Source organism: Anomaloglossus baeobatrachus, chromosome 3 (genome assembly GCF_048569485.1).
Source record: "Anomaloglossus baeobatrachus isolate aAnoBae1 chromosome 3, aAnoBae1.hap1, whole genome shotgun sequence".
In the NCBI taxonomy this organism is placed as follows: Eukaryota; Metazoa; Chordata; class Amphibia; order Anura; family Aromobatidae; genus Anomaloglossus; species Anomaloglossus baeobatrachus.
In genome coordinates this window covers 113057965-113083554 of record NC_134355.1, presented here as the reverse complement: position 1 = coordinate 113083554, position 25590 = coordinate 113057965, and the positions used below count along the sequence as shown (strand labels likewise).

The 25590-nt window shown below is 46.4% G+C and overlaps 1 protein-coding gene across 1 annotated transcript in view; it reads left to right on the top strand.

Annotated features, from left to right (window-relative positions):
- XRN2 (5'-3' exoribonuclease 2) overlaps positions 1-25590 on the top strand; it is a 188883-nt gene that overhangs the window by 117677 nt on the left and 45616 nt on the right. The window contains exons 17-22 of the mRNA XM_075339379.1: positions 5710-5845; positions 16702-16809; positions 18337-18426; positions 18577-18649; positions 20918-21001; positions 21548-21645. Of these exons, the coding sequence (XP_075195494.1) occupies positions 5710-5845; positions 16702-16809; positions 18337-18426; positions 18577-18649; positions 20918-21001; positions 21548-21645 (589 nt within the window). The remainder of the gene's footprint in view (positions 1-5709; positions 5846-16701; positions 16810-18336; positions 18427-18576; positions 18650-20917; positions 21002-21547; positions 21646-25590) is intronic.

Sequence of the window (25590 nt, the reverse complement as noted above, 5' to 3'; positions counted from 1 at the left end):
GATCAGGCAAGTAATAGTTAAAGGGATGGTTCAACCAGATTTTTTATTTTCTAGATCTATATTATATTGAGAAACAATCTCAAATACCTTATGTTGGCAATAGTACCTGTGAGAGGCGCTATTGCGGATCGCTGTTCCCCATGCCTGATCCCCGGGCTCCGTGACCTCGGGTATCCGGTGTTGTCACGTCAAGTTCCTGATCATGTGACATCACTGCGGCTGGCCACAGTCTCCATGAGTGATTGGCTGTGGGCGGTGTTTCACTGCTCAGCACAGCCCATTAGCTCCCAACTCCCTCACAGCAGAGCACTGCAAGCAGGAGACACGCTGGGCTGTGACAAGCAGTGAAACACCGCCCACAGCCCTGTGACTCAGGAAGACTGCGGCCGACCGCAGTGATGTCAGGTTAACAGGAACTTGACATCACCGGATCCCAGAGGTCACACAGCCCAGTGGTCAGGCATGGGGAACAGCGGTCTGCAATAGCTCCTCAGAGGCACTATTGCCAACATAAGGTATTTGAGGGAAACATTGTTTCTCAACATATCGATCTAGAAAATAAAAAAATATGGGTCAACCACCCTTTTAACCCCTTCAGCCCCAAGCCTATTTTGACCCTAAAGACCAGGCCATTTTTTGCAATTTTGACCAGTGTCACTTTATGAGGTTATAACTCTGGAATGCTTCAGCGGATCCCGGTGATTCTGAGATTCTTTTTTCGTGACATATTGGACTTCATGTTAGTGGTAAATTTAGGCCGATATTTTTTGCGTTTCTTTGTGAAAAGAACGGAAATTTCGCAAAAATTTTGAAAATTTTGTAATTTTCAAACTTTTAATTTTTATGCTCTAAAACCAACGAGACATATGACACAAAATAATTAATAAATAACATTTCCCACATGTCTACTTTACATCAGAACAATTTGGGGGGGAAAAAAAAAAAATTTAAGGAAGTTCTAGGGGTTCAAAGTTTATGAGCAATTTCTCATTTTTACAACAAAATTTACAAAGCCACATTTTTTAGGGGCCACATCACATTTGAAGTGATTTTGAGAGGTCTACATGACACAGAACACCCAAAAGTGACACCATTCCAAAAACGGCACCCCTCAGGCTACTCAAAACCACATTCAAGAAGGTTATTAACCCTTCAGGTGCTTCACAGTAACTAAAGCAATGTGGAAGGAAAAAATGAACATTTTACTTTTTGCAACAAAAGTGTTAATTTAGCCTCAAATATTGCATATTCACAAGGGTAGTAGGATTAAATGAACCCCTAAAATTTGTTGGGCAATTTCTTCTGAGCACGCAGATACCTCATATGTGGCGAAAAAACACTGTTTGGGCGCACGGCAGGACTCGGAAGGGAAGGAGCGCCATTTGACTTTTTGAACAGAAAATTAGCTAGAATCGTTAGCCGCACCATGTTGCGTTTGGAGAGCCCCTGAGGTGCCGAAACAGTGGAGCTCCCCCATATGTGACCCCATTTTGGAAACTAGACACCTCATGGCATTTATCTAGATGTTTATTGAGCACTTTGAACCTCTGGGGGCTTCACAAAAGTTAATAGAGTTGAGCCGTGCAAATAAAAAAAATTTTTTTTACCACAAAATTGTTACTTCAACCAGGTAGCTTTTTATGTCACACGTGTATCAGGAAAAATTGCACCATAAAATGTATTGTGCAATTTCTCCTGAGTACACAGACACCTCATATGTGGTGGAAATAAAATGTTTGGGCGCACAGCGGGCTCGGAAGGCAAGGAGCGTCATTTGACGTTTCAAACGCAAAATTGTCTGGGATAATTAGCGTATTCCATGTTGTGTTTGGAGACTCCCTGAGGTGCCAAAACAGTGGAGCTCCCCCACATGTGACCCCATTTTGGAAACAAGGCCCCCATGGCATAGAAAAAAAAATAGGGTGCACGCACAAATGTTCTGCAAAAAGGGGGGGGGGAACTAGGTGGGATGGAAAAAAGAAGTCCTGTCCAAAGTGGAGTACGACTGCAGCACGATTGCTGATCAGGTACCTAATTGTACATGTTTTTGTTTTTTTTTATTTGGGGTGCACAAAAAAAAGCAAAAACTAGAGCAACAATTACGTACCTGATTAGCCAATCACGTAGCTGATCAGCACTTGGCGGCAGGCAGGTGGGGGAGGAGGGGGGGGGGGAGGGAGTGGAAGATGCGATTGGGGATAGTTAGAAAAGAGCCACGAACAATACTTACAGGATGGATCAGAACAGCGGCAGATTGGGGGGGGGGGGGGGCAGCGGCATATAAAGGGAGCATCTGTGAATGTGAGACGGCGGCTGGGATAGGGTGGGGGCGGATGGGAGAGGGCGCAGTGGATGCAGGAGCGGCGGAGGATGGGGGGGAAGGGGGATGGCAGGGAAGGGGAGTGGGAGGTGAGATTGGGGATAGTTACCCTACAGGATGGATCAAGGCAGCAGGATCACAGGAGATGAAGGAGGCAGCAGATCAGGGAGGGTGAGAGGTGGGAGAGGGAGCGCAGTGCAGATCACGGGGGAGACAGGTGAGCAGAGCACAGATCATGGGGTGAGAGGTGAGCAGAGCACAGATCACGGGGTGAGAGGTGAGCAGAGCACAGATCACGGGGTGAGAGGTGAGCAGAGCGCAGATCACGGGGGTGACAGGTGAGGGAGCACAGATCACGGGGGTGACAGGTGAGGGAGCACAGATCACGGGGGTGACAGGTGAGGGAGCACAGATCATGGGGGTGACAGGTGAGGGAGCACAGATCATGGGGGTGACAGGTGAGGGAGCACACATCACGGGGGTGACAGGTGAGGGAGCACACATCACGGGGGTGACAGGGGAGGGAGCACACATCACGGGGGTGACAGGGGAGGGAGCACACATCACGGGGGTGACAGGGGAGGGAGCACACATCACGGCGGTGACAGGTGAGGGAGCACACATCACGGGGGTGACAGGTGAGGGAGCACACATCACGGGGGTGACAGGTGAGGGAGCACACATCACGGCGGTGACAGGGGAGGGAGCACACATCACGGCGGTGACAGGGGAGGGAGCACACATCACGGCGGTGACAGGGGAGGGAGCACACATCACGGCGGTGACAGGGGAGGGAGCACACATCACGGCGGTGACAGGGGAGGGAGCACACATCACGGCGGTGACAGGGGAGGGAGCACACATCACGGCGGTGACAGGGGAGGGAGCACACATCACGGGGGTGACAGGGGAGGGGGCGGGTAGCTGACCAGGGGGGTGAGAGGTGGGGGGAGCGTGCAGCACATCACGGAGGGGAGGGGGCGAGCAGCCCATCACGGAGGGGAGGGGGCGAGCAGCCCATCACGGAGGGGAGGGGGCGAGCAGCCCATCACGGAGGGGAGGGGGCGAGCAGCCCATCACGGAGGGGAGGGGGCGAGCAGCCCATCACGGAGGGGAGGGGGCGAGCAGCCCATCACGGAGGGGAGGGGGCGAGCAGCCCATCACGGAGGGGAGGGGGCGAGCAGCCCATCACGGAGGGGAGGGGGCGAGCAGCCCATCACGGAGGGGAGGGGGCGAGCAGCCCATCACGGAGGGGAGGGGGCGAGCAGCCCATCACGGAGGGGAGGGGGCGAGCAGCCCATCACGGAGGGGAGGGGGCGAGCAGCCCATCACGGAGGGGAGGGGGCGAGCAGCCCATCACGGAGGGGAGGGGGCGAGCAGCCAATCACGGAGGGGAGGGGGCGAGCAGCCAATCACGGAGGGGAGGGGGCGAGCAGCCCATCACGGAGGGGAGGGGGCGAGCAGCCCATCACGGAGGGGAGGGGGCGAGCAGCCCATCACGGAGGGGAGGGGGCGAGCAGCCCATCACGGAGGGGAGGGGGCGAGCAGCCCATCACGGAGGGGAGGGGGCGAGCAGCCCATCACGGAGGGGAGGGGGCGAGCAGCCCATCACGGAGGGGAGGGGGCGAGCAGCCCATCACGGAGGGGAGGGGGCGAGCAGCCCATCACGGAGGGGAGGGGGCGAGCAGCCCATCACGGAGGGGAGGGGGCGAGCAGCCCATCACGGAGGGGAGGGGGCGAGCAGCCCATCACGGAGGGGAGGGGGCGAGCAGCCCATCACGGAGGGGAGGGGGCGAGCAGCCCATCACGGAGGGGAGGGGGCGAGCAGCCCATCACGGAGGGGAGGGGGCGAGCAGCCCATCACGGAGGGGAGGGGGCGAGCAGCCCATCACGGAGGGGAGGGGGCGAGCAGCCCATCACGAGGGGGAGGGGCGGGGCAGCAGATCGGAGGGAGCGGTGGCACTGACAGATGGAGGAGGACAGGGATCGCGCAGCACATCACATCACGGAGGTGAGGGGGCGGGCACCGATCACGAGGGGGAGGGGCTGGGCAGCAGATCGGAGGGAGCGGTGGCACTGTGGCAGATGGAGGGCGGCAGCGGATCGGGAGGTGTGGGGATGAGGGTGCGGGCAGCAGATACAAGGGGTGGGGGTGCAGGCAGGAGATCGGGGAGACAGGTGGCAGATCGCGGAGGGCGGCGGATCGGGAGGCTTTTCGCCGGTTTCATACAGTGCAATGGCAGCGCGGCAACTTCCGGGTCCTATACTCCGGTCTCATAACAGCATGGGACCGGAGCTTGTCGCCCTGCCATTGCACTGTATACACTCACTGTGCTGGCATGCTGCAGGGACGACAAGTGAAGCTGATGGGGCGGTCACCGGTAACACGTCCACTGTGATTGGAGAAATCGGTCACAAGGCCGATCTCTCCAATCAGAGCTACTGGAGCTGGGGGAGGGTGATCCAGTGAGGTCACCCATCTCCAGCCAATGGCCAGTGCTACAGCTGCACTGGCCAGGGCTGGATTTCAATGTTTCAGTCATTTTAAATGGCTGGAACATTACAGTGGCTGTGATTGGTTGAGCGGCGTTCGTCAGCCAATCACAGCCTCCGTAGGTCCGGGGAGGAGGCACCACCCCTCCTGAGGTCAGGAACAGGTCCCCTCCTCCCCGAATCTGCGGTTTATGTTAACATATTGCAGTCACCGGAGGCTCCGGTGCCGCGATTCCGCCATGACGGAAAGATCCATCCTTGGTCGTTAAGGCCCAGGGCACAAGGACGGATCTTTCCGTCCATGGTCGTGAAGGGGTTAAAGTCCCAAATAAAGATTAAGTAGAAAAAAAACAAAAGTTGTAAAAATTCAAAGTAGTGTGGGGGGAAAAAAAGAAACAATTTTTTTTTTTTGCCAGTAAAAATGCTTTTGTATTTAAAAACTAAAATAAACAAAGTACACGTTTGGAATTTGCCACATAGTTAATGACCCAAGCTATACAAGTGTACCATAACCCATATCATGGATAGAAATATATATATATATATATATATATGGAGAGAGAGATATCTCACATATATATGCTCCTGTTTTTAAATATCAAAAGTCCCAAAAAATACCAAACTTTTGTCCTTGCTGTGTTAGTACATGTGACTATACATATGGCTGCTTTGTTTCGCTGGGAGTGATGAGGTTTCCTGCGACAATGTTCCTTCAGTGCTCCACAGCTCTGAACGAGGCAACCTAATGGTCCATCCCCAGTTTGTCATGCAGGGTTTGGATCATTGTCTGCCACCATATTTTTGGATTTCAGGAGTTTTTTTTTTTTTTTTTGTTGTTTTTTTTTCCCTACCGGTCTGTAATGTGTCCAGAGTCTGACGGCTTGTTACTTTTGCAGGTTATGGGAAGATGGATGGAAACAGCGTTATTATAAAAAAAAATTTGACGTGGATTCCACTGATGACAAGTTTCGCCGGAAGGTTGTGCAGTCCTACGTTGAGGGTCTGTGCTGGGTGCTCCGATATTATTACCAGGTGCGTGTTGATGCTATTGTATGTAGCAGCTTGTCAGGCTGCTCGGCTTCGTTGGGAATCTAGTTTGGAAACATGGCTGTCTGCAGGCTCGGCACACATCAGCTCCTCTCCGCATGTCAGTAGGGTGAACAGACAAAATTGCAAAGAATTACAATTATTTAATAAGTGCTGGCAAGCTGTCAAAGGAACAGTCAGCCGCTCGGCCTGCAATATTGTGATGTTACATGAAGTGCAGTGTAATTGAAGTGATCAGCGTCTGATGAAAATCTTTTTATAATTGAAATGTTATGCAAAAGATTAGTTAGAAATACAGAGCGATTGTACAAGGCTGTCTAATGGGGAATTGTATGCCTGGGGAGAATGCTAGGTGCATAATAGATCCGCTGGAGGTAAGCTAAAGTTTACCTGCTAAGCAATGGTTGTCACATTTATTCGCTGTGTGTATAAAGTTTTACTATCATTTTGCATTAGACGTGCTGTGTTCATGTCATTATTGTCAAAATGATATTTTCCAATACTCTTGCCAAGCTTTTCACGCTGAGGCCTGAATAATGACATAAAACTATAAGATGATGGATAATCATGCCACTCAACTATTATTGCTACTCAGCAGCGGACAGCAAATATTCATAGTGTCCCTGCGCAGGATCCATGCACACAGAAAGCTTAGTCCAGGCAATCTAAGGACGCGCGCATGGTATTCTCTACGCTGCTTGTCATCGGATCCTTGGTAATTTCATATATTGCCCGTGTGTATGTTTGCATTGCTTTGTACAATTGTGATCCTTTATGTATACACTGTTGCAACAATACAGAGAGATGATCACTTTGGGCCTGGTAGTTGAAACTCTGATCTGTTGTGATTGTTAGGACAAGTGTAATACAGAAAGCTCTTCAAATGGTGATGCCAAGTCCTCCAGAGAAGAAAACACTTCTTAGGCTACATGCGCACACTGCGTTTTTGTCACTTTTTGTGGTGCAGTTTTGTCAGAACTTTCTGACATTTGACTTCCCAGCAAAGTCTATGAGAAGTCAATTTGCTGTGCACACAATGCAGTTTGTCCGCGCTTTGTTTGACAAAAGTTTGTGACAAAAAATAAGCAGCATGTTCATTCTTGCGTTTTTGTCCACATTTGTCATCCATTGAAATCAATGAGGCCATCATAAACGCAAGGAAAAAACACATGCTATCAAATTGGTGCGTTTGGCATGTATTTTGCATAAATTTTACCCACGGTTTTGTTAACAAACGCAGCTCACCAACGTCCAGAATTACAAAATCTGTGCTGGAGTGATTTTGGCAGGTCTGTGTCGGTGTGTCCCTCTCTCTCTTTTTCGCTTTCTCTCTCTCCAAGCACTACATACTCACCGATCACCGGCTGCCACACTGCTCCCGCGTCCTCTCATCTTCTTCTGGACCCGCTCATTAGTCTCCTATATATTCACTCCTCACCCGTCTGTGATTGGTTGCAGTCAGACATGCCCCCATGCTGAGTGACAGCTGTCTGACTGCAACCAATCACAGCCGCTGGTGGGCGTGTCTACATTGTACACTTCAGTAGCGGCCTGACCCGTGACGTCACTGCTGTGACACATATCGTACTGCGGGACCCGTAGCTGTAACGTCAGGGGTTCACCCCAGTTCATTCTGATCACTGCAGCTCTGTCTGCACTCAGTCATGCTGTATGGCCGCTCGCTGTGACAGGACAGGGATGTAGCAGAGCTGAATCGCCATGGGACCTTGTGTGGTTTACTTCGGACCTGGATGGGGTGTTTGGGGGTTAATAAAGTGGTGAAAGAGAGGGCTTTTTATTTTATGTCAAATAAAGGATTTTTTGGCTGTTTGTGGTTATTTACCTTCACTTACAGATTAGTGATGTAAGGTGTCTCATAGATGCCTGACAACACTAACCTAGGGCCTAGTGGCAGCTATGGGTTGCCTTTAACCACTTATTACCCTGATTGCCACCGCACCAGGGCAATCGGGAAGAGCTGGGTCCAGGGCCAGAATTGGCTCATCTTATGGAAGCGCCACTTCTGGGGCAGCTGTGGCCTGCTATTGTTAGGCTGGAAAGGGCCAAATAACGATAACTCTTCCCACCCTAATAATGTCAGCCCCCAGTGGTCTGTTGCACCATGGCTGGTATTAAAAAAATGGGGGACCCCATAATATATATATTTTTTTAATAAATCAAATAATTAAAAAGAAAGTGTGGAATTCCCCTCTATTTTCATAACCAGCCAAGATACAGCAGACAGCTGGGGGTTGTAGCCTGCAGCTGCTGCTGTTCCTCTGCTGGATATGAAAAAGTGGGGGGGACACCACGTCATTTATTTTATCCCCCTCCCCCCCAAACAAATAAAAATAAACAGCTAGCCAAGCTGGCTATCCCTCTTCAAGCTATTTTATCTGTCCTTCCTTATTATCTAATCTGTTATTATCTATTTATTTATCTATCTATCCAGCCATTCTTTCTATCTTTTTCTATCTATCTATCTATTCTAGCTAGCTATCCATTCTTATCCTATCCGATCATATTTTGTTTCACCTTTTAAAAAAAACTTTTCCAGGGTCTTTGACAAAGAGCAGTTTTGGTTACAGTTTGTGTGCAGAAAAACTGCAGCTTGCGCATGTAGCATTACAACAATTTAAGCTTAAAAGGCATATGGAGCGGGGGTTCTTCTGGTTAGGCAATCACTGCCAATGTCAAGACTCTGAACTTCAGTATTATGAGCCCATGGGCAGTCTTGTTCTCAACTCAATGTTTAACCTTTTGGTTATGAAGTCAAAATAATCTGTCACTAAGCCCCATTTTTTTTTTTTCATTTTTTTCTAAATCTGACTCTTGTCACTGTAACAACTGGAATGCTTCTACATATCAATGTTAGTAGTTTTATTTCGTTTTTTTTCCCTATTTAAATGTTGTTAGCCTTAAAGGGGTGGTTCACTACTCAGCATTAGTGGCCACATCGTTGTAAAACTCATAGGGAATGCTTTTCTCGGGCTCCGTAACTTTGGAGACGGTGATGCCACTTCAGCTTCCAGTTGACCCGACATCACCGAGCCGGCCCCCGTTCTTTGAGTGACTTGGCTGTAAGTGGAGTTTCACCGCTCGTCGTAGCCCAGCATCACTCCTGCTTGCGGCGTTCTGCAGCGAAAGAGAGACCGCACGAGATGCTAGGCTGTGATGTTGACGAGACCTGACCGGATCTGAGGTCATGGAGCCCGGGGGTCACTTGATGGGGATGAGCGGACCGCAATAGCGCGCTTCAGAGGCAGATTATACTACACAAGTTATTTGAGTAAAGCCTTCCCTATGGGTTTTACAGGGATGTGGCCACCAATGCTGAGTAGTAAACCACCCCTTTAAATTTATCATTTTCACAAGTGATATCAGGAGGAAATACATAAATTTGCTACAAACTTTCTCCGTAACCAAAAAAAACAACCCACCCCACCCCTCCCAAAGCTCATGCACGCGTACTCTATTTTAGAAACTACACCCCTAGAGCATGTTTTTTCTAAATTTTTCATTTTCTTAGGGGGTGATAGAAGTGAATGGACCCCAAAATTTGTTATACAATTTCTACCCAAGTCCGCAAAAAGGAAGGAGCAATATATGGCTTTTTGAACGTAAAATGTGTTTGCATAGGTTGAATTTGCTGCTTCGAAGTTCTTTAGAAGCCACAATTGCAAAAAAACTAATTTAAAAATTACCCAATTTTGCAAACTTCGCTGCTCAAAGAATTTAATTTAGGGGTGTAGATTAGTATTTCTCATTCACTTCATTGGGGACACTGGAAACCATGGGTATGTGCTGCTGACACTAAACAATAAAATGTTAACCCTTCCTCACCAGGGTACACCCACCAACTGGCCGGCCAGTCAGTCGCTTAGGCTTCCCTTGCTTGCGCCGTCTTCTAGCCACCAACGTCCAAAGTTAGGGGCGGAGAACCTATGCTTAATCCTAGGGAAACCCGCTAATGCACTTCTCTTATTATCCTTCACTTTACCTGCTCCTCCTGTAATAAAAAAATGCCCTCAGGTCAAATCACGACCCTCTTCCAGACTGGAGTACCTCCAAAAAACAGCTCCCCTTACCCCCGAGTGTGCCGCAGCTCGTTGCAGTCAGTTACCCAAGATCTGGTCTGTCATATAGCATCTGCCTAACCCATCAGCCACCTCCGGTGCTCTGGTCGCTTACGGATCAGATTCACCTTTTAATGCATACCAGCAAGGCTGATTGCATAGAGGATCCAAGATGCGGGCTCACTCTAGCTCCTTTTCCGGATCCCCCCTTCATCTACATACTCCAGTATGGCCTCCACCTCATGCTTTTTGTCATCGGAACTCCATTCCACACAGAATTCTGACCTATGCTCCGAATCGGATTGCGACCAGGCCTCCAAGTTCCAAAACATGATGAACAGCCTGATCCTGGCAGGATTTTTTTTTTTTTTTTTTTTTGTGTTTTCTTAGTCCAAATCGGACTGAGAAAAAAAATCATGCTGCTTTTTTGCGAGTTTCTACTGCGAGTCTCCAATGCAAGTCTATGGGAGCGTGTAAAAAATCGGATGTCACGGGACGGCACTCACACCATCCTAGTGACATCAGATTTTCTAAATACATTTCTCGCATGTTTCCTAAAACACTGGAAACGAGTGATTACTCAATGTCTGTCAATCACTATTCTCTGTCAGTCGGTCTCTCCCTCTCGCCCTCTATTCGCTCTGTCGGTCGGTCACTATCTCTGTCCCTCTCTCTCTGTCCATATCGGTCTATCCCTCTCCCCCTCCTCCCCCCTCTCTCATACTCACTGATCCCCGATCACCAGCGCGGCGCTGCACGGCGTTCACACTGCTCCGGCGGCTTCTCCTCTTTTGAAAAAGCCGGCCGCTCATTATTCAATCTCGTATTCCCTGTTTTACCCGCCCACTGGCACCTATGATTGGTTGCAGTCAGACACGCCGCCACGCTGAGTGACAGCTGTCTCACTGCAAGCAATCACAGCAGCCGGTGGGCGTGTCTATGCTGAGCAGTAAAATAAATTAAACTGGCGTGCGGTCCCCCCCAATTTTAATACCAGCTAGATAAAGCCATACGGCTGAAGGCTGGTATTCTCAGGATGGGGAGCTCCACATTATGGGGAGCCCCCCAGCCTAACACTATCAGTCAGCAGCCACCCATAATTGCCGCATACATTATATGCGACAGTTCTGGGACTGTACCCGGCTCTTCCCGATTTGCCCTGGTGCGTTGGCAATCGGGGTAATAAGGAGTTAATGGCAGCCCATAACTGCCACTAAATCCCAGATTAATCATTGCAGGCATCTGAGACACCCCCAATGATTAACCTGTAAATTAAAGTTAATAAACACACACAGTGAAAAAATCCTTTATTTGAAATAATAAACAATAACAAAGACCCTCGTTCATCACTTTATTAAGTACCCAAAAAACCCATCCTTGTCCGACGTAATCCACGGAGGTCCCTCGACGCTCTCAGCTCTGCTACATGAAGGTGACAGGAGCTGCAGAAGACACCGCCGCTCCTGTCACCTCAGCGCAGCAACTGAGGTGAGTATCGCGATCAGCTGATGTCAGTCAGGTTACTCACTTCCACCGCTGGATCCTCCAACAGTGACAGCAAGTCGCCCGAGTGACAGCGATGAAGTCACAGGTGAGTTGCGGTCACGGGGGGAAAATCCAGCTGGCCGTGGGTAACCTAAGTGACGGCAGCGCTAATCACGCTGCTCAATTCAGTCACTCAGGGGGATTAGTGGTCACCGGTGAGTCCTTCACGGGTGACCGCTAAATAGGACGCGACACAGACAGAGCCGCGGCATGACAATGAAGTCGGGTGAAGTTCACCCGAGTTCATTCTGATCGTGCGGCTCTGTCTGTGTCTGCTGTCATCTGCCATTCAGCTCGGCTACATGGCTGCTGTCAGCGGCCATGTAGCAGAGCTGAATGGCAGATGACAGCTGCTGAGAAAAAAAAGGATCACACACGCACTGCAATCATGAGAAAAATCTCAGGATCGCAGTGCAGTTGCATTGCACTCTGACCTAACGTGAACTAAAATCAGCCGAGTTTTTTTCAGCTAACTCGGACTGATTTTACTCGCATAGATGTGTTTCCAGCCTTACTTGGACAATCTTCTGATCAAGGCACCTTACTATCAAGCCTGCTGCTCAAGTCTTTAGATCACTCTTGACATGCTGTCTCGAATGGGCTACATCACAAACATGGCAAAGTAATCTCTGTTCTTTGCCCAGTGCCTAATTTTGCAAGTTATCTGGTTTGATACCACACAGCAGAGGTTTTTTTTCTTTATGAAGAAAAGATTTCCGCCCTACTATTTGGCATTCGCTCTCTGACGCCCATTGCACTAGCCCCCTTCGGCGCTGCATGGGGATGTTGAAGAAAAAAAATAAAGGCCGTTCCTTATGCGCATTTCCACACTTGCACCCTCCAGCTTGCTCTGCTATTTCGCTGAGACTGGATCACCTCCCCTCTAGCGTATCCCAACATCTTCTCCCCACAGGTGAAACAGTCCCTGGTTTGGAAACAACTCTCTCCCCTCATTCACAAAGGCAGATCGTTTCGCCCATGGAATTGGCTGATCAAGATAACGAACACTAGCACCTCGAATGGTGTGCTGTTTATCCAGCTCACAGTGCAGGGACGCTGGAACTCTCCAGGAGTTTCACCTTCCAATCAACATTTTAGAGCTCTGGACCATTTACCTCAGCAAAAGGACCTTCTGTCAGGCTGTCCAGTACTCTTCCAGTCTGGCAACATCCCTGGCATAAATCAATCACCAGGGCGGATATCGAATGAAGGTTTCCTGTATCTGGTCATGTCTAAACAGCGGATACCTGCGATCTCTGCATTGCACATTGCCGGCATAGACAACAGTGTCGCCAACTTCCTAAGCCAGAAAGGTGTTTCTTCAGGTAAATGGTCTCTGAATCCAGAGGTCTTCAATCAAATCTGTCAAAGGGGGACCCCTGACATCAAACTGATGGCTTCCAGAGTGAACAGCAAGACTCCTCAAGTTGTTTCAAGGTCTTGTGATTTCCTTGCAATCAGCTCTGATGCTTTAGTCCTCCCATGGTCTCAATTCGACGTCCTATATCTGTTTCCAACTCTGCAGCAGATACCTAGACTGGTTACTTCTAATTAAGGCAGAAGGGATACTGATCATCCTTGTGGCACCAGACTAGCCCAAAGAGCATGGTACCCACCAAAATTCAGTGTCTCCCAATTTAACGGTATGGCTGTTTTGCAGTTATGAAATGCAGGTCTCACACCAGATTATCCAGACAATGATCAAAACCAGAATACTCTTATCTTCCTGAGTCTACCGCTGGACTTGGAAGGCCTCTTTTTTTTTTTTTTTTTTTTTTTGTGCTGGTTCCAGTCCCTTAGCTCCCTCAAGGGACAGATTTTGGCCCTGTTCATCCTGTTCCAAAGGAATCTAGCTTCCCACAAAAAAGTAAAGACTTTCATACAAGGGCTTGCTCATTCTGTCCCTCCATAACGGCCCCTGTGGAGCCCTGGGATCTCAATCTGGTGTTGATCGCCCTTCATTGCTCCCCCTTTAAACTCATTTGAGACATCGCTCTCTCTCCTCTCTTGGAAGGTTGCCTTTTTGGTAGCAGTCACCTCCATCAGGCATGTCTCCTGTTGCTCCCCTTCCTGGTATTCAATCAGGACAAGGTGGTTCTACACCCGGTTCCTTCCTTACTACACCAAGGTGTTCTCTTCCTTTAACCTCAATGAGGACTTAATTTTTCCATCCTCTGTCCCCGTCTCATCCTTGGGAGTGATCCCAGGACAGCACTGCTCAGACGTTCCAATTCCTCGTTTGTGATTCAAGAAGGCCTTCGCAGAGCACTTCCAGCTTTTAAAGGGCCACTAACCCTCGCTGTATGGGCTTTGCCGTTTTTGAATCTGGGAAAGGACAAGCCGCTCCCACTGAGGTCAAAGCTCTCTACCCATGTAGGTGCTTACTGGGTAGTACAGCATCAAGCTTCTATGTCACAGGTTTGTATGGCAGCTACCTTCTTGTTTATATAACTTGGAGAAGGTATTAACAGAGTGCACACCTACTCCTCGGCAGATGCACGCTTTGGAAGGAAAGTTCTGCACACGGCAGTAGCACAGACTTCGACTTTATCAAGGCATTAGTCTTGTTTTCTTATCCCACCCTTGGGATTGTTTTGTCCCCCAATGAAGCAAATGAGAAAAGAGAAGTATAACATTTTTTTACTTTTTCTGTTTAAAACTTAGTGCTTGTCTTTTAACCTATTCCTCAGTCCATGAAATTAAATTTTGACAATCATTAACTACATCTAGACTGCTCATTGACAATAAGGGTCATTGATGATGATGATCGGAGGTCATTTAATAGCTAGTTTACACAGGCAGAACAAAGTAAATGACTAATTCTGAGGAATCTGATAGGTTGTGAGGTGCATATAGGCCACGATAGTTCTCTTCAGTCACGTGTTTTGTTTACACAGGACAATCTATCTCCAAGAACCATGAGATTTTCCACGGCACAAAAGATTACTTCACCCGATATGAACGAGTATACCCAATGAATTTAACGTTTCTTGTTGATAGCCAATCAATACAAAAAATAGTGGTGGCTAAACCCTTTTAATCCCTATGTTCTGAAGAAAAATTGGCAAAAATGATTTGAATATTTGAACAAGAAAACTATCGCTGTTAACCTCTTCACGACACTTGTGGTACTGGGTACGTCATTGATCGTGTCAGGTTAAGGCCTGCCTGCTACCGCCGGCAGCGATCGCTGCACATGTCAGCTGATTTGAACAGCTATCAAGCACGAGTGGATTCACTCCCCACTCATGCCGGTTAACCCCTTACAGCACGCTGTGAAAATGTCATAGTGCGTTGTAAGTGGGCCGCTACCCGGCTCCATCAGAAGTCACATGATTTGATTACGTAGATCCGATGGTAGCACAGGGCCATGTGATGACTCCTGTAGCTATCACGAGTCACTTCCTCTTACACACACAAGACTGCCGTTTGTAATAGGAGAGCTGCTTTTCTACAGATCTCATCTGTGTAGCTGTGATCTGGAGAAAAGAGTGATAGCTGATCGTGATTGTGATAGGGGTACTAGTAAAATAACAGTTAAAAAAAAGTTTTTTTTTTAAAAAAAAACCCCTAAAAGTTCAAATCACCCCCCCCCCCCCATTCGCCCCTTTGAAAATGAAAGGGTTAAAAAAATATACACATTTGGTATCGCCGCCTTCAAAAATGCCCGATCTATCAAAATCTAAAATCAATTAATCCAATCCACAAATGGCGTAGCGGCAAAAAATTCCTAATGCCAAAATTACGTTTTTTTGGTTGCGTATTTTTGCGCAAAAATATGATAACAGGTGATCAAAATAATACTGCTGAACACATCAGTTCAAGACGCAAAAAAAAAAGCCATTACTGAGCCATAGATCCCGAAAAATTAGAACGCTATGGATCACGAAAAATGGCACAAAAAGGCAATAACTTTTGTTCCAAAAAAAAAATTAATTTCTGAATTTTTTAACCCCTTAGATAAAAGTAAACCTATACATGTTTGGTGTCTACGAATTCTTACTGACCTGAGACATCACACCGACACATCAGTTTTACCATATAGTGAACACTGAATAAAATATCCCAATAACAATTTTTTTTGCACTTGACATTTTTTTTCGGTTTGCAGGACACTATATGGTAAAACTTATGGTATTAAACTTAGAACTTATGGTATTAAAAGTAGAACTCGTCCCGCAAAAAATAGACCTTCATATGGCAAGATTGACAGAAAAATAAGTGTTACAGCTCTCGGAAGAAGGGGAGCGAAAAAAAAACCCCGGAAAATTGCCCAGGGGTTAAGAGAATGAATGATAAAATCCAAAAATGCTTGGTCATAAAGTGTGGAGGGGGTGTAGGATGACCCGGTCATGAGCTGGTTACGGTACAAGATAAGTAACTTTATACTATGCCCAGATATGATGTTCGCCACTTCTCACATTAGTAATAAGTAGACTATCAAGGTGTTGGAAGAATCTACCATATTTGTGTTTATAGATGGTGGTTTCACATCAGGAAAAATCCGACTCCTGTCTTTACCTTATGAAGTGGCTGCCACATCCAGTCAGATAATTCATGGTTATTTGGCTACACGTTTGTCTTTTTTCTTTTCTAAACTTTAGTGTTTTGGGGGGTTTTTTTTGGGTTTTTTTTTCATTACATTGAACTTTAACATGTTGGAGTTTACATCATACGTAATGTTGCTCTGATCCAGTGCAGTGAACTTTTTAGTTTACCTTTTTATATTGTAATAACCAGTAACTGTGATAAGCTTCACCGACGCATCTCGACCACTATTAAAGAGGTTGTATCACTGCACACTGCGGCGCCATTCATTCTTAATTGGAATGACGATCGGCCATCTCTTGTGGTTCCATTAAAATTAATGGCACATACAGTATGTGAGCTCAGTTCTCAGGATAGGTGGGGGTCCCAATAGTAGGACCCCAAGCGATCGGGAGGTTATTCCGGGGATAGGGAATAGCTTCCAAACTTGACAATACCCATTTTTAAGTCAGTGAAAAAAAATGTAGTAGATTCTGTGGGAAAAAGTACAGAAAGCTAGTGATCTGTCTTTATTAGGCATGTATTCATTTGTATGACGGTTATCCCCCACCTCCACTCAAGAAAGCATATCTCCACTGTGGTGAACGCTACATTTACACGTATCTGTTGTAATCCACTAAGCATTACTAAAATATATGAATGACCTTCTTAACCTGCTCATGTTTGATTCAGGGCTGTGCTTCATGGAAATGGTTCTTCCCCTTCCACTACGCTCCTTTTGCGTCTGATTTTGAAGATATCACTGAGCTATTCCAAGAATTTGAGAAGAACACCATGCCGGTAAGTTCCCTAAAAAAATAAGAAAAAAAATCTGCAGTAAGCTGGGTTTTAGTACGGTTGTAACTAAAATCCCAGTGGCTAGAAGAACCTTGGGTGTGACCGGCTTGGTTAGTAGGTGTGACTGGCTTAGTTAGTGGACGTGATCAGTTTGTTTAGTGAGCGGGGTGATGTTTCCTCCCATTCGCTATAATGATGCAAGGAGGGCCTTCACCTCCCTCCCTGATCTAGTCAACTGCGGGAGATTCAAAGCAGCGCGCAGATCAATGGTGCCCTCTGCTGCCACGACACCCGCGAGCCTACAATATTGCCGACACTGCGCCACCACTGCCGCCCCGGTAAGCCATATGCGGTTTGTAAGATGCACCCCCATTTTTCACCCAAAAAAGTGCGCCTTACAAACCAGAAAATACGGTATTTTTTTATTAAAGATTTGTTTGCGAGCCAGTTACAGCCATTAAAAGAGCCACATCTGGCTCGCGAGCCATAGGTTCCCGACCCCTGTCCTATATGGTATAGCTTATCTTGACAATTATCCTTTGTAAGGAAATTAATATTACATGCTGATCATTCAACCATATAATACATGGGCAGGGCTGAGTCTATAAGAAGGGAGCCATTTTATTTATAACAGGCTCTCTGCTCGGGCTGTGACTTCTTTATACTCTAAATGGAAAAAGGTTAGGTATTAGTGACCCATACACTTCAATGTATTTTACAGCCCCTAAGCATGAATAGAACATGACCACTATTAGCACGGTGACTCACTTCCCCACCCTAGTCCTCCTCCAGCAGGCAGTGCATGGAAGTCTTGCTGTACAGAGGGGAATGCTTTATAAATTGCATACATTTTATGTTTTACAGCTTTCTACTTTTTTTTAAAGTAGTAATTTATCTATTATTGTGTTTTAGAATAGAAAACTTTTGTAAACTTTTTTTTTTTTCCATTTACAATGCTTGAATTGATAGTTATTTTTTTTTTATAGAATAAATTAAATTACTTTATTTTGCTTTTTCTCCCTTGTTGCTGTGCTGTTTCACATGGCCAGGTTCATTGTCCTTTAAAACTGCTTTCAGCTGCTGCTCAGACAAGATCACAATGTTCTTTCTATGTGTGGGAATTACCCTGTCTGAGCCTCTGTCTCACCACCCCTACATTCAGACAGGAACAGTCCCACACAGACTGAATACTGTGTACCAAACTTGGCTGAGCAGCAGATAAAAGTATAAACATTTTCATTGAATAGACTGTTCTGCAGTTCCAGAGAGCGGCCACTACACATTGTGACTAAACAGTGGTGGTCCGCTGTGTACGCCCGTTGACATCTGGCTGCCCCTGGAGCAGCAAGCAGCGGCTTGGTGGTGGTGCCAGATGTGTGCCCCCTCCATCGAGCTCATACAATGTCAGAAGGAAAAAGGGTAACTTTTTGTAAATGGTTTAAAATTTCCTTTCTAACCTACACATTTTTAAAAGAATTGTAATCGCGCATTGTCTTTTGTGTCATACCTTTTGTAATGTTCTCTTCTTAGTTCAAACCACTTGAACAGCTGATGGGGGTGTTTCCTGCTGCCAGCGGTAACTTCCTACCGGTCACGTGGAGACGACTGATGTCAGACCCAGTAGGTTTTTGCTAATTTTATGTTCTATGTTCATTCATGAAACTGGGGATTGCTTGATAATGGATAAGTATGCTTTTCTTATTTAATATGCTGGGCTATAAAAATGAACCTCTTATAGCCATGTTCCTAATTATGGATTTATTTTACCAGGATTCAAGTATCATTGACTTCTATCCTGATGACTTTGCTATCGATTTAAACGGGAAGAAGTTTGCCTGGCAAGGTAATGGACAATAATACTGGATGTGTCTCTATTTTTTGTGTATTTCACTAAAAGTAAATGCTGAGCAAATGATATCCAACACAAATCCTAATGGATTGCTTTCATCTTCTTTTTGTTTGTCATACTCTGCCATAGTGTTTGCGTCAAACATGCTTGGCTGACCCGTGCCTGATGCATGCTGCCCGCAGACCGTGCAGCATGTATAATCTGTCTGGTCTGCTGTAAGCTCTCACGATTAAGAGTCTTTGGTGGGTTATTGACACGACATATTTTTGCTCCCCCCCCCCCCTCAAGAAGAAAAAATGCAACCTCTCACAGTTTCAGTAAAGTGGACATGATTTATCGCATACCCACTGTGTTTTTCTTTATTTTCTGTGCTGCTTACAATGACCTAAAATTACAGGGTGTTTGTGTTTTTTGTTTTTTTTTTGTTTGGGTTTTTTTTAATCTGCAATATGTCCATTTTCTTTTAATATCAAAAAAACTGATCAGCACCTCCAAGAATGAGACAAGTGTGAGCAGGTGCATGCTAAAACTGAAGGCCTAGGCTATGATTTGTTTGTCCTGTGTAATATGATCTGTCCTTTGAATGCTTTGTGTTGCTTCTCCACATATACCTAATTGAAATATTAATGGAATGAATAAACAAAACAAATTGTGATTAAGGCTAAGTAGAATAAGATTGTAGTTTCATGAATAAGTAACTGACATTCTTAAATAGAACAGATACTCATATGTAGTTTCATGACTAAGTAACTGACATTGTTCTATCCATAGACTCTCGTCTATGCCCAGAAACAGCTGAATGCTTTACTAAGGAATGTTGATGTTTGGAAAGACTGTCCAAATAAGGGAATGAGCTAGCTAATTGGTTGGTTGAGAGACCATGCAGAAAAACTCTATAAGAATGCTATGCTTTAAATGCAAGGGTTAGAAGACCTCTACTGTGCTTCTTCCAAATAGAGATAAGTCTGTGTGGTCATTTTCCTGATTCATATACATCTGTGCTGTTCTGATCTGGAATCCTTCTCCGAGACCCTGAGAGACCTGGAGATCTCACCCCACAAAACTAGTTTAATAGAATATAGTTGTACTCTGAAATGTCATAATATGTAACCATTGAATATATGAAATTGTAATTGCATTACTTCTTTAGGAACTATGCTAGCCTAGTTACTTAGTCCACAAATTGGTCAATAGTAGTGCCCAACATTCAGCGACAAGGCGCACCCATTTGTTGGAACACTAACCTTTACATGTCCCGCCAACTGTAAGCCTACAATTTTAAGGGTAAGCAGTATCCACCTATAATTAAAAATGCCCCAGTCTAATGGGTGGAGTGCTCAGTCAGAAGAAAGTATGCTACAAATATCAAAAACTGACCAGCACCTCTGAGGAGACAAGTGTGAACAGATGCAAGCTAAAGGATGCAATTTCAACTGAAATTAAGTGCTCACGTTGGAGGTTTCAAGTGGTCTACTGTGCCTGTGGGCATCATGAAGCAGTGTCAGTAGCTGTGTGTTTGAGACCCCTGCACTATGTCCATGCAAGAGAAGAGAGGAAAAGGAGTTTTTGACTAGACAAGGATATTCAGGACTATTAACTTAAAAGCCTGTAGGAGAGCTTCAATTCCATTTCTGTATGAATGCATTGTATTTTCCCAGAAAGGGAATCTGTCAGTAGCATTTTGTTATGGAATCTGAGTGCAGCATAAAGTATCACATCCTGGGCTACTTAGTGCAATTTTGATAGAATCCCTGTTTTCTTTGTTAAAAATGTAGCCGTGCTCAGAAGTGCTGAGCTGTGTCTACCCCCGTCCACATGCCTGATTGGATGTACACTGTACATTGTGAGCAAGCGGCCAATCAATGATGGGGGTGGGATTACACAGACTAGCAGTACTGCTTACATGTGAAGCCTAGTCCTGCAGTGATGAGCTCCTGCTGATAAAACACTTGATTGTATGAAAACTACAATAAACAGCCTAATAAGTGACTCATCACAGGAATCAGGATCTCTGCCCCTACAGATTAAATAGCAGAAACTTGCTGATAGATTATTTTTAAAAACAGAATTGAGTGTAAAGTATACCTTGGTCGAATACATATTAAATGTGATAAAAATAAAGCTAAAGTTAATAGAAGAAAAGTTGACTCTTCGCCCATGCGGAGACTTTGTGAAGTTGGCCTGTATTGTTTCAGGCTCATTAGGCGTCTTGCGATTCTCCTCGCCTTCTTTAGTTAATTGATTGCTTCCTTTCCCCTTCAGGTGTTGCTCTGTTGCCATTTGTTGATGAGCGGCGTCTAAGAGCTGCTTTGGAAGAGGTTTACCCTGACCTCACTCCTGATGAAAGTAAGATTATGATATTCGTCGGTGTTGTGTGTGTAATCACGAAGGTTTTTTGCATTAGCGTACTTGTCGCTTATGCTCTGCTAGCCTGCAAATGAACAAGATATAATGGATGGCTGCTATTGATTGCCTTTAAACAAATCTGTAACCTTTTGCTTCATAGATGATTTAATTGCAGTAAATTGAATGATCCTTGATGCAAAAATGGAGCCTTAGCGGGTACAAAGTAGAATAGAGCCACCTTGCATTAAAACTTGTTAATTAAACTCTCATTTGCAGGTTTCTTGTGTGACTTAAATGATCTGTTTTCACAGGAAAGCCTTTTTATGAGTATCTGTTAAAACCACAACCACCAAACAATTAGAAAAAGTGGGAATTTTAGCTGTGTAATTAAGTTTTTAAATTGCTTTATGAAAGCAGAAATCATCCGCAGGAATGAATTAGCTTGTGTTTGGATTATACGTTAATGAACTTAATGGCGGCTGTTGAAGATACTCAGAATAAGGAACGGTTTGCGCTGAGCGGTGTTCTCTCCTTTCTTTGTTTTAGAAAGAAGAAATAGCCTTGGTGGTGATCATCTGTTTGTCGGGAAACACCATCTCCTGAACGACTTCATATTTGAGCTCTACAAGACCAATGCCAGAGAGGTAGATGTGAATCCTAACAATATGCCATAGTAACTGCAGGTTATTATTGTTCATTTTGGTAGGTGGTATTTAAACTGGCATTCAATCTTGATGCTTTGCTGAAATACCATTGGCACGGTTATGCAAAACCAATTGAAGAAAATTATTTGTGTACACAGATGAAGCAAAGGCAATATACCGTATTTTTCGGATTAAAAGACACACTTTTCCACCCAAAAATTTGGAAGGAAAATGAGGGGTGCGTTTTATAATCCAAGTGTTGCTAGCCGGGGGTGGAGAGGGGTCGCAGGAGCAATGCCGCAGGCGCCGTGATGAACCTGCTCTGGGCTGAGGGCACTTTTTTGTGCCAGGGATACGGGCAATGTGCTGGAGCTGCAGGCCGAAATTACGATTGTGCAGACTTCAAAATAATGGTGCCCGGAGTCTGTGTGCAAACAGAGCTCTCGGCTCAAGATCTCATCTGTGCACATGCCACTTCCAGGCACCATTTTGCTTAAGTCCGCAGCTGGGAGATCAATGAGTCAGACGCGGGCCGTGCGCAGATGAGCTCTTGAGCTGAGAGCTCCATATGCGCATGCGCTGACTCAGAGCACCATTATTTGAAGTCTGCACCACCAACATTTTCAGGATGGCACCAACAGCCACAGCCCCTGCAGCATCCCCTATTCCACCACAGCCCCTGCAGCATCGCCCTATTCCACCACAGCCCCTGCAGCATCGCCCTATTCCATCGCAGCCCCTGCAGCATCGCCCTATTCCATCGCAGCCTCTGCAGCATCGCCCTGTTCCATCGCAGCCTCTGCAGCATCGCCCTGTTCCATCGCAGCCTCTGCAGCATCGCCCTGTTCCATCGCAGCCTCTGCAGCATCGCCCTGTTCCATCGCAGCCTCTGCAGCATCGCCCTGTTCCATCGCAGCCTCTGCAGCATCGCCCTGTTCCATCGCAGCCTCTGCAGCATCGCCCTGTTCCATCGCAGCCTCTGCAGCATCGCCCTGTTCCATCGCAGCCTCTGCAGCATCGCCCTGTTCCATCGCAGCCTCTGCAGCATCGCCCTGTTCCATCGCAGCCTCTGCAGCATCGCCCTGTTCCATCGCAGCCTCTGCAGCATCGCCCTGTTCCATCGCAGCCTCTGCAGCATCGCCCTGTTCCATCGCAGCCTCTGCAGCATCGCCCTGTTCCATCGCAGCCTCTGCAGCATCGCCCTATTCCACCTGTGACCCCGCTCCACCACTGCTGCTCGCTCACTGTAAAACGGCACCCTTTTTATACTTTTTTTTTTTCCCCTTCTAAATTTGGGGTGCATCTTATAATCCGGTGCGTCTTATAAACCGAAAAATACAGTACTTCAATGTAGTGCACATGCATATGAAGCGAGATTTGACAGTATTTGCTGTTTTCAGTAATGAATTTGTGAAATTGGACGCCACAATGGGTGTGATTGTATCCTGTACTGCACCACCTCTATGACTAGTAAAGGGTATTTGGCTTACATCACATGAGCCTACTTTTAATAGCAAAAAATACTGTGTTTAGCTGCTCAGATTTTACCAAAATCCCAATCACACGTCTCCCTGCATAGTGATGGCTAATGATGTCCTGCTCCAGGGGCAAGATCATTAGGGTTTTAACCCAATGACTATTACTCCACAGGATGTACCGAAAGCCTTCCTGATCAGGTCGTCCTATATCTATGTCCTGAAGAGGTTAATATATTGCTATATTCAATAAGATTACTTTAGAATGATAATAAAGCTATTAAACTGCCGGTAATATGGGTGATTGGAGTAACACCAGCTGATGGCTTTCCTTTAGAGCAGAGGCGGCAGTAACTCAGAAGTGTATGTCACTATTGTGAAGGGTTTGGAGTTGTATAATTATTAAAGGGAATATTTGCTGATCACCTGGCATCCGACCAGAGAGTCCTCCCCCACTGATCCTGAGAATTGGGCTCTGAAATATCCTTTGTTAAAGATTCAGCAGCTCATGTGCCTTGCTAACAGCCAAGCAGACATCATTGTAGGTCTCTGCACAGCTGGCGGCCAGGAGAGTGGTTAAGTAAGGAGAGGCGGGGCTTCAAGGGACCGTCCACACTGGACTGAAGTGACTCTATTTCACATAATGTTTCTGGTATAGGCCGAGTGCAGTGATTAGTGTAAACCACACCTTTTCTTGTGTTGTGTGATTGGAAAGATAAAGAAGGCGTCTTATAGACTTTCCACTATACTGACACACCGGCAGACATCTTTTGAAATAGGAGGAAAGGAAAAAATCTGAATGGAGGAGGCAAACAGAGGGCACCAGGTAGGGTATGTCAGATCTGTATAGTCGCTTTTCAGTCCCAAGAAGGAAGATGGCATTAACTAGAGCTCCTGCTACTTCATTCTAATAATCTTGCAGGTTTTTGTAATCCTATCCCTATTCTAATGAATACGTCAGATGCACATTACCTGCGGATCGTGCGTGTCTCAGCAGGTTTGTGCAGATGTGACCTCATCATACCACTCTCTTCCTGATGCAAAAGTGAGCGTTTGCAAGACAACCCTTATAAAATGGGCCTCCACCATCAAAGTACTTTTTAATTAATGGATCTTAAGGTACCGTCACAGTAAGCAACATCGCTAGCAACATCGCTGCTGAGGCACAACTTGCTAGCGATGTTGCTGTGTGTGACATCCAGCAACAACCTGGCCCCTGCTGTGAGGTCGTTGGTTGTTGCTGAATGTCCTGGACCATTTTTTAGTTGTTGCTCTCCCGCTGTGAAGCACAGATCGCTGTGTGTGACAGCGACAGAGCAACAACTAAATGTGCAGGCAGCAGGAGCCGGCTTCTGCGGACGCTGGTAACCACGGTAAACGTCGGGTAACAAAGAAGCCCTTTCCTTGGTTACCCAATATTTACCTTCGTTACCAGCGTCCACCGCTCTCACACTGCCAGTGCCGGCTCCCTGCTCTCTGCACACGTAGCCGGACTACACATAGGGTAATTAACCCGATGTGTACTGTGGCTAGGAGTGCAGGGAACAGGGAGCCGGCACTGGCAGTGTGAGAGCGGCGGACGCTGGTAACGAAGGTAAATATCGGGTAACCAAGGGAAGGGCTTCTTGGTTACCTGATGTTTACCGTGGTTACCAGCGTCCGCAGAAGCCTGCTGCCTGCACACGTAGCAGAGTACACATCGGGTAATTAACCCGATGTGTACTGTGGCTAGGTGTGCAGGGAGTCAGCGGTGTGCGCTGGTAACCAAGGTAAATATCGGGTTCGTTACCCGATATTTACCTTAGTTATCAAGCACAGCATGCTTCTACGTGTAGCAACGCTCCAGCGATCCCTGCCAGGTCAGGTTGCTGGTGGGATCGCTGGAGTGTCGCTTAGTGTGACCTCTAACCAGCGACCTTCTAGCAACTTACCAGCGATCCCTATCAGGTTGTATCGTTGTTGGGATCGCTGGTAAGTTGTTTAGTGTGACTGGGCCTTTAGAATAAGAAGAAGTTCCACAATTGGATGTGATTTAAAAAACAAAAATAAAAACAGTTTCTGTCCTGAGAATCTTGTATAAATGCGCCCTGTGTCTCACCGTACAGGGGCATAGTCTGATCATACCACAGCTTCTGGGCCGGGGAGGACACACAAGAGTATAAAAACATTACAGTATGGGATCACAGCTGGTGATTTTTGAGAGGTTGAACAAGTTTTAACCCCTTCATGACTTTGGACGGATATGTCATGGAGCGTGTGAGGTTAAGCCCCGCCCCCTGCCGCAGGCAGGATGCGGCGATCCGCGCACATATCAGCTTTTTTTTTTTTAACAGCTGACGTGTGCCTGCATGTTCCGAGTGGAATCGCATTCCACCCAAAACATTTAACCCCTTACATAAAGTCTGGCAGTGAGATGTATATGCGCACGGCCATGATTTTCACTTGCCGCCGGCCCCACCGGAAGTAACGT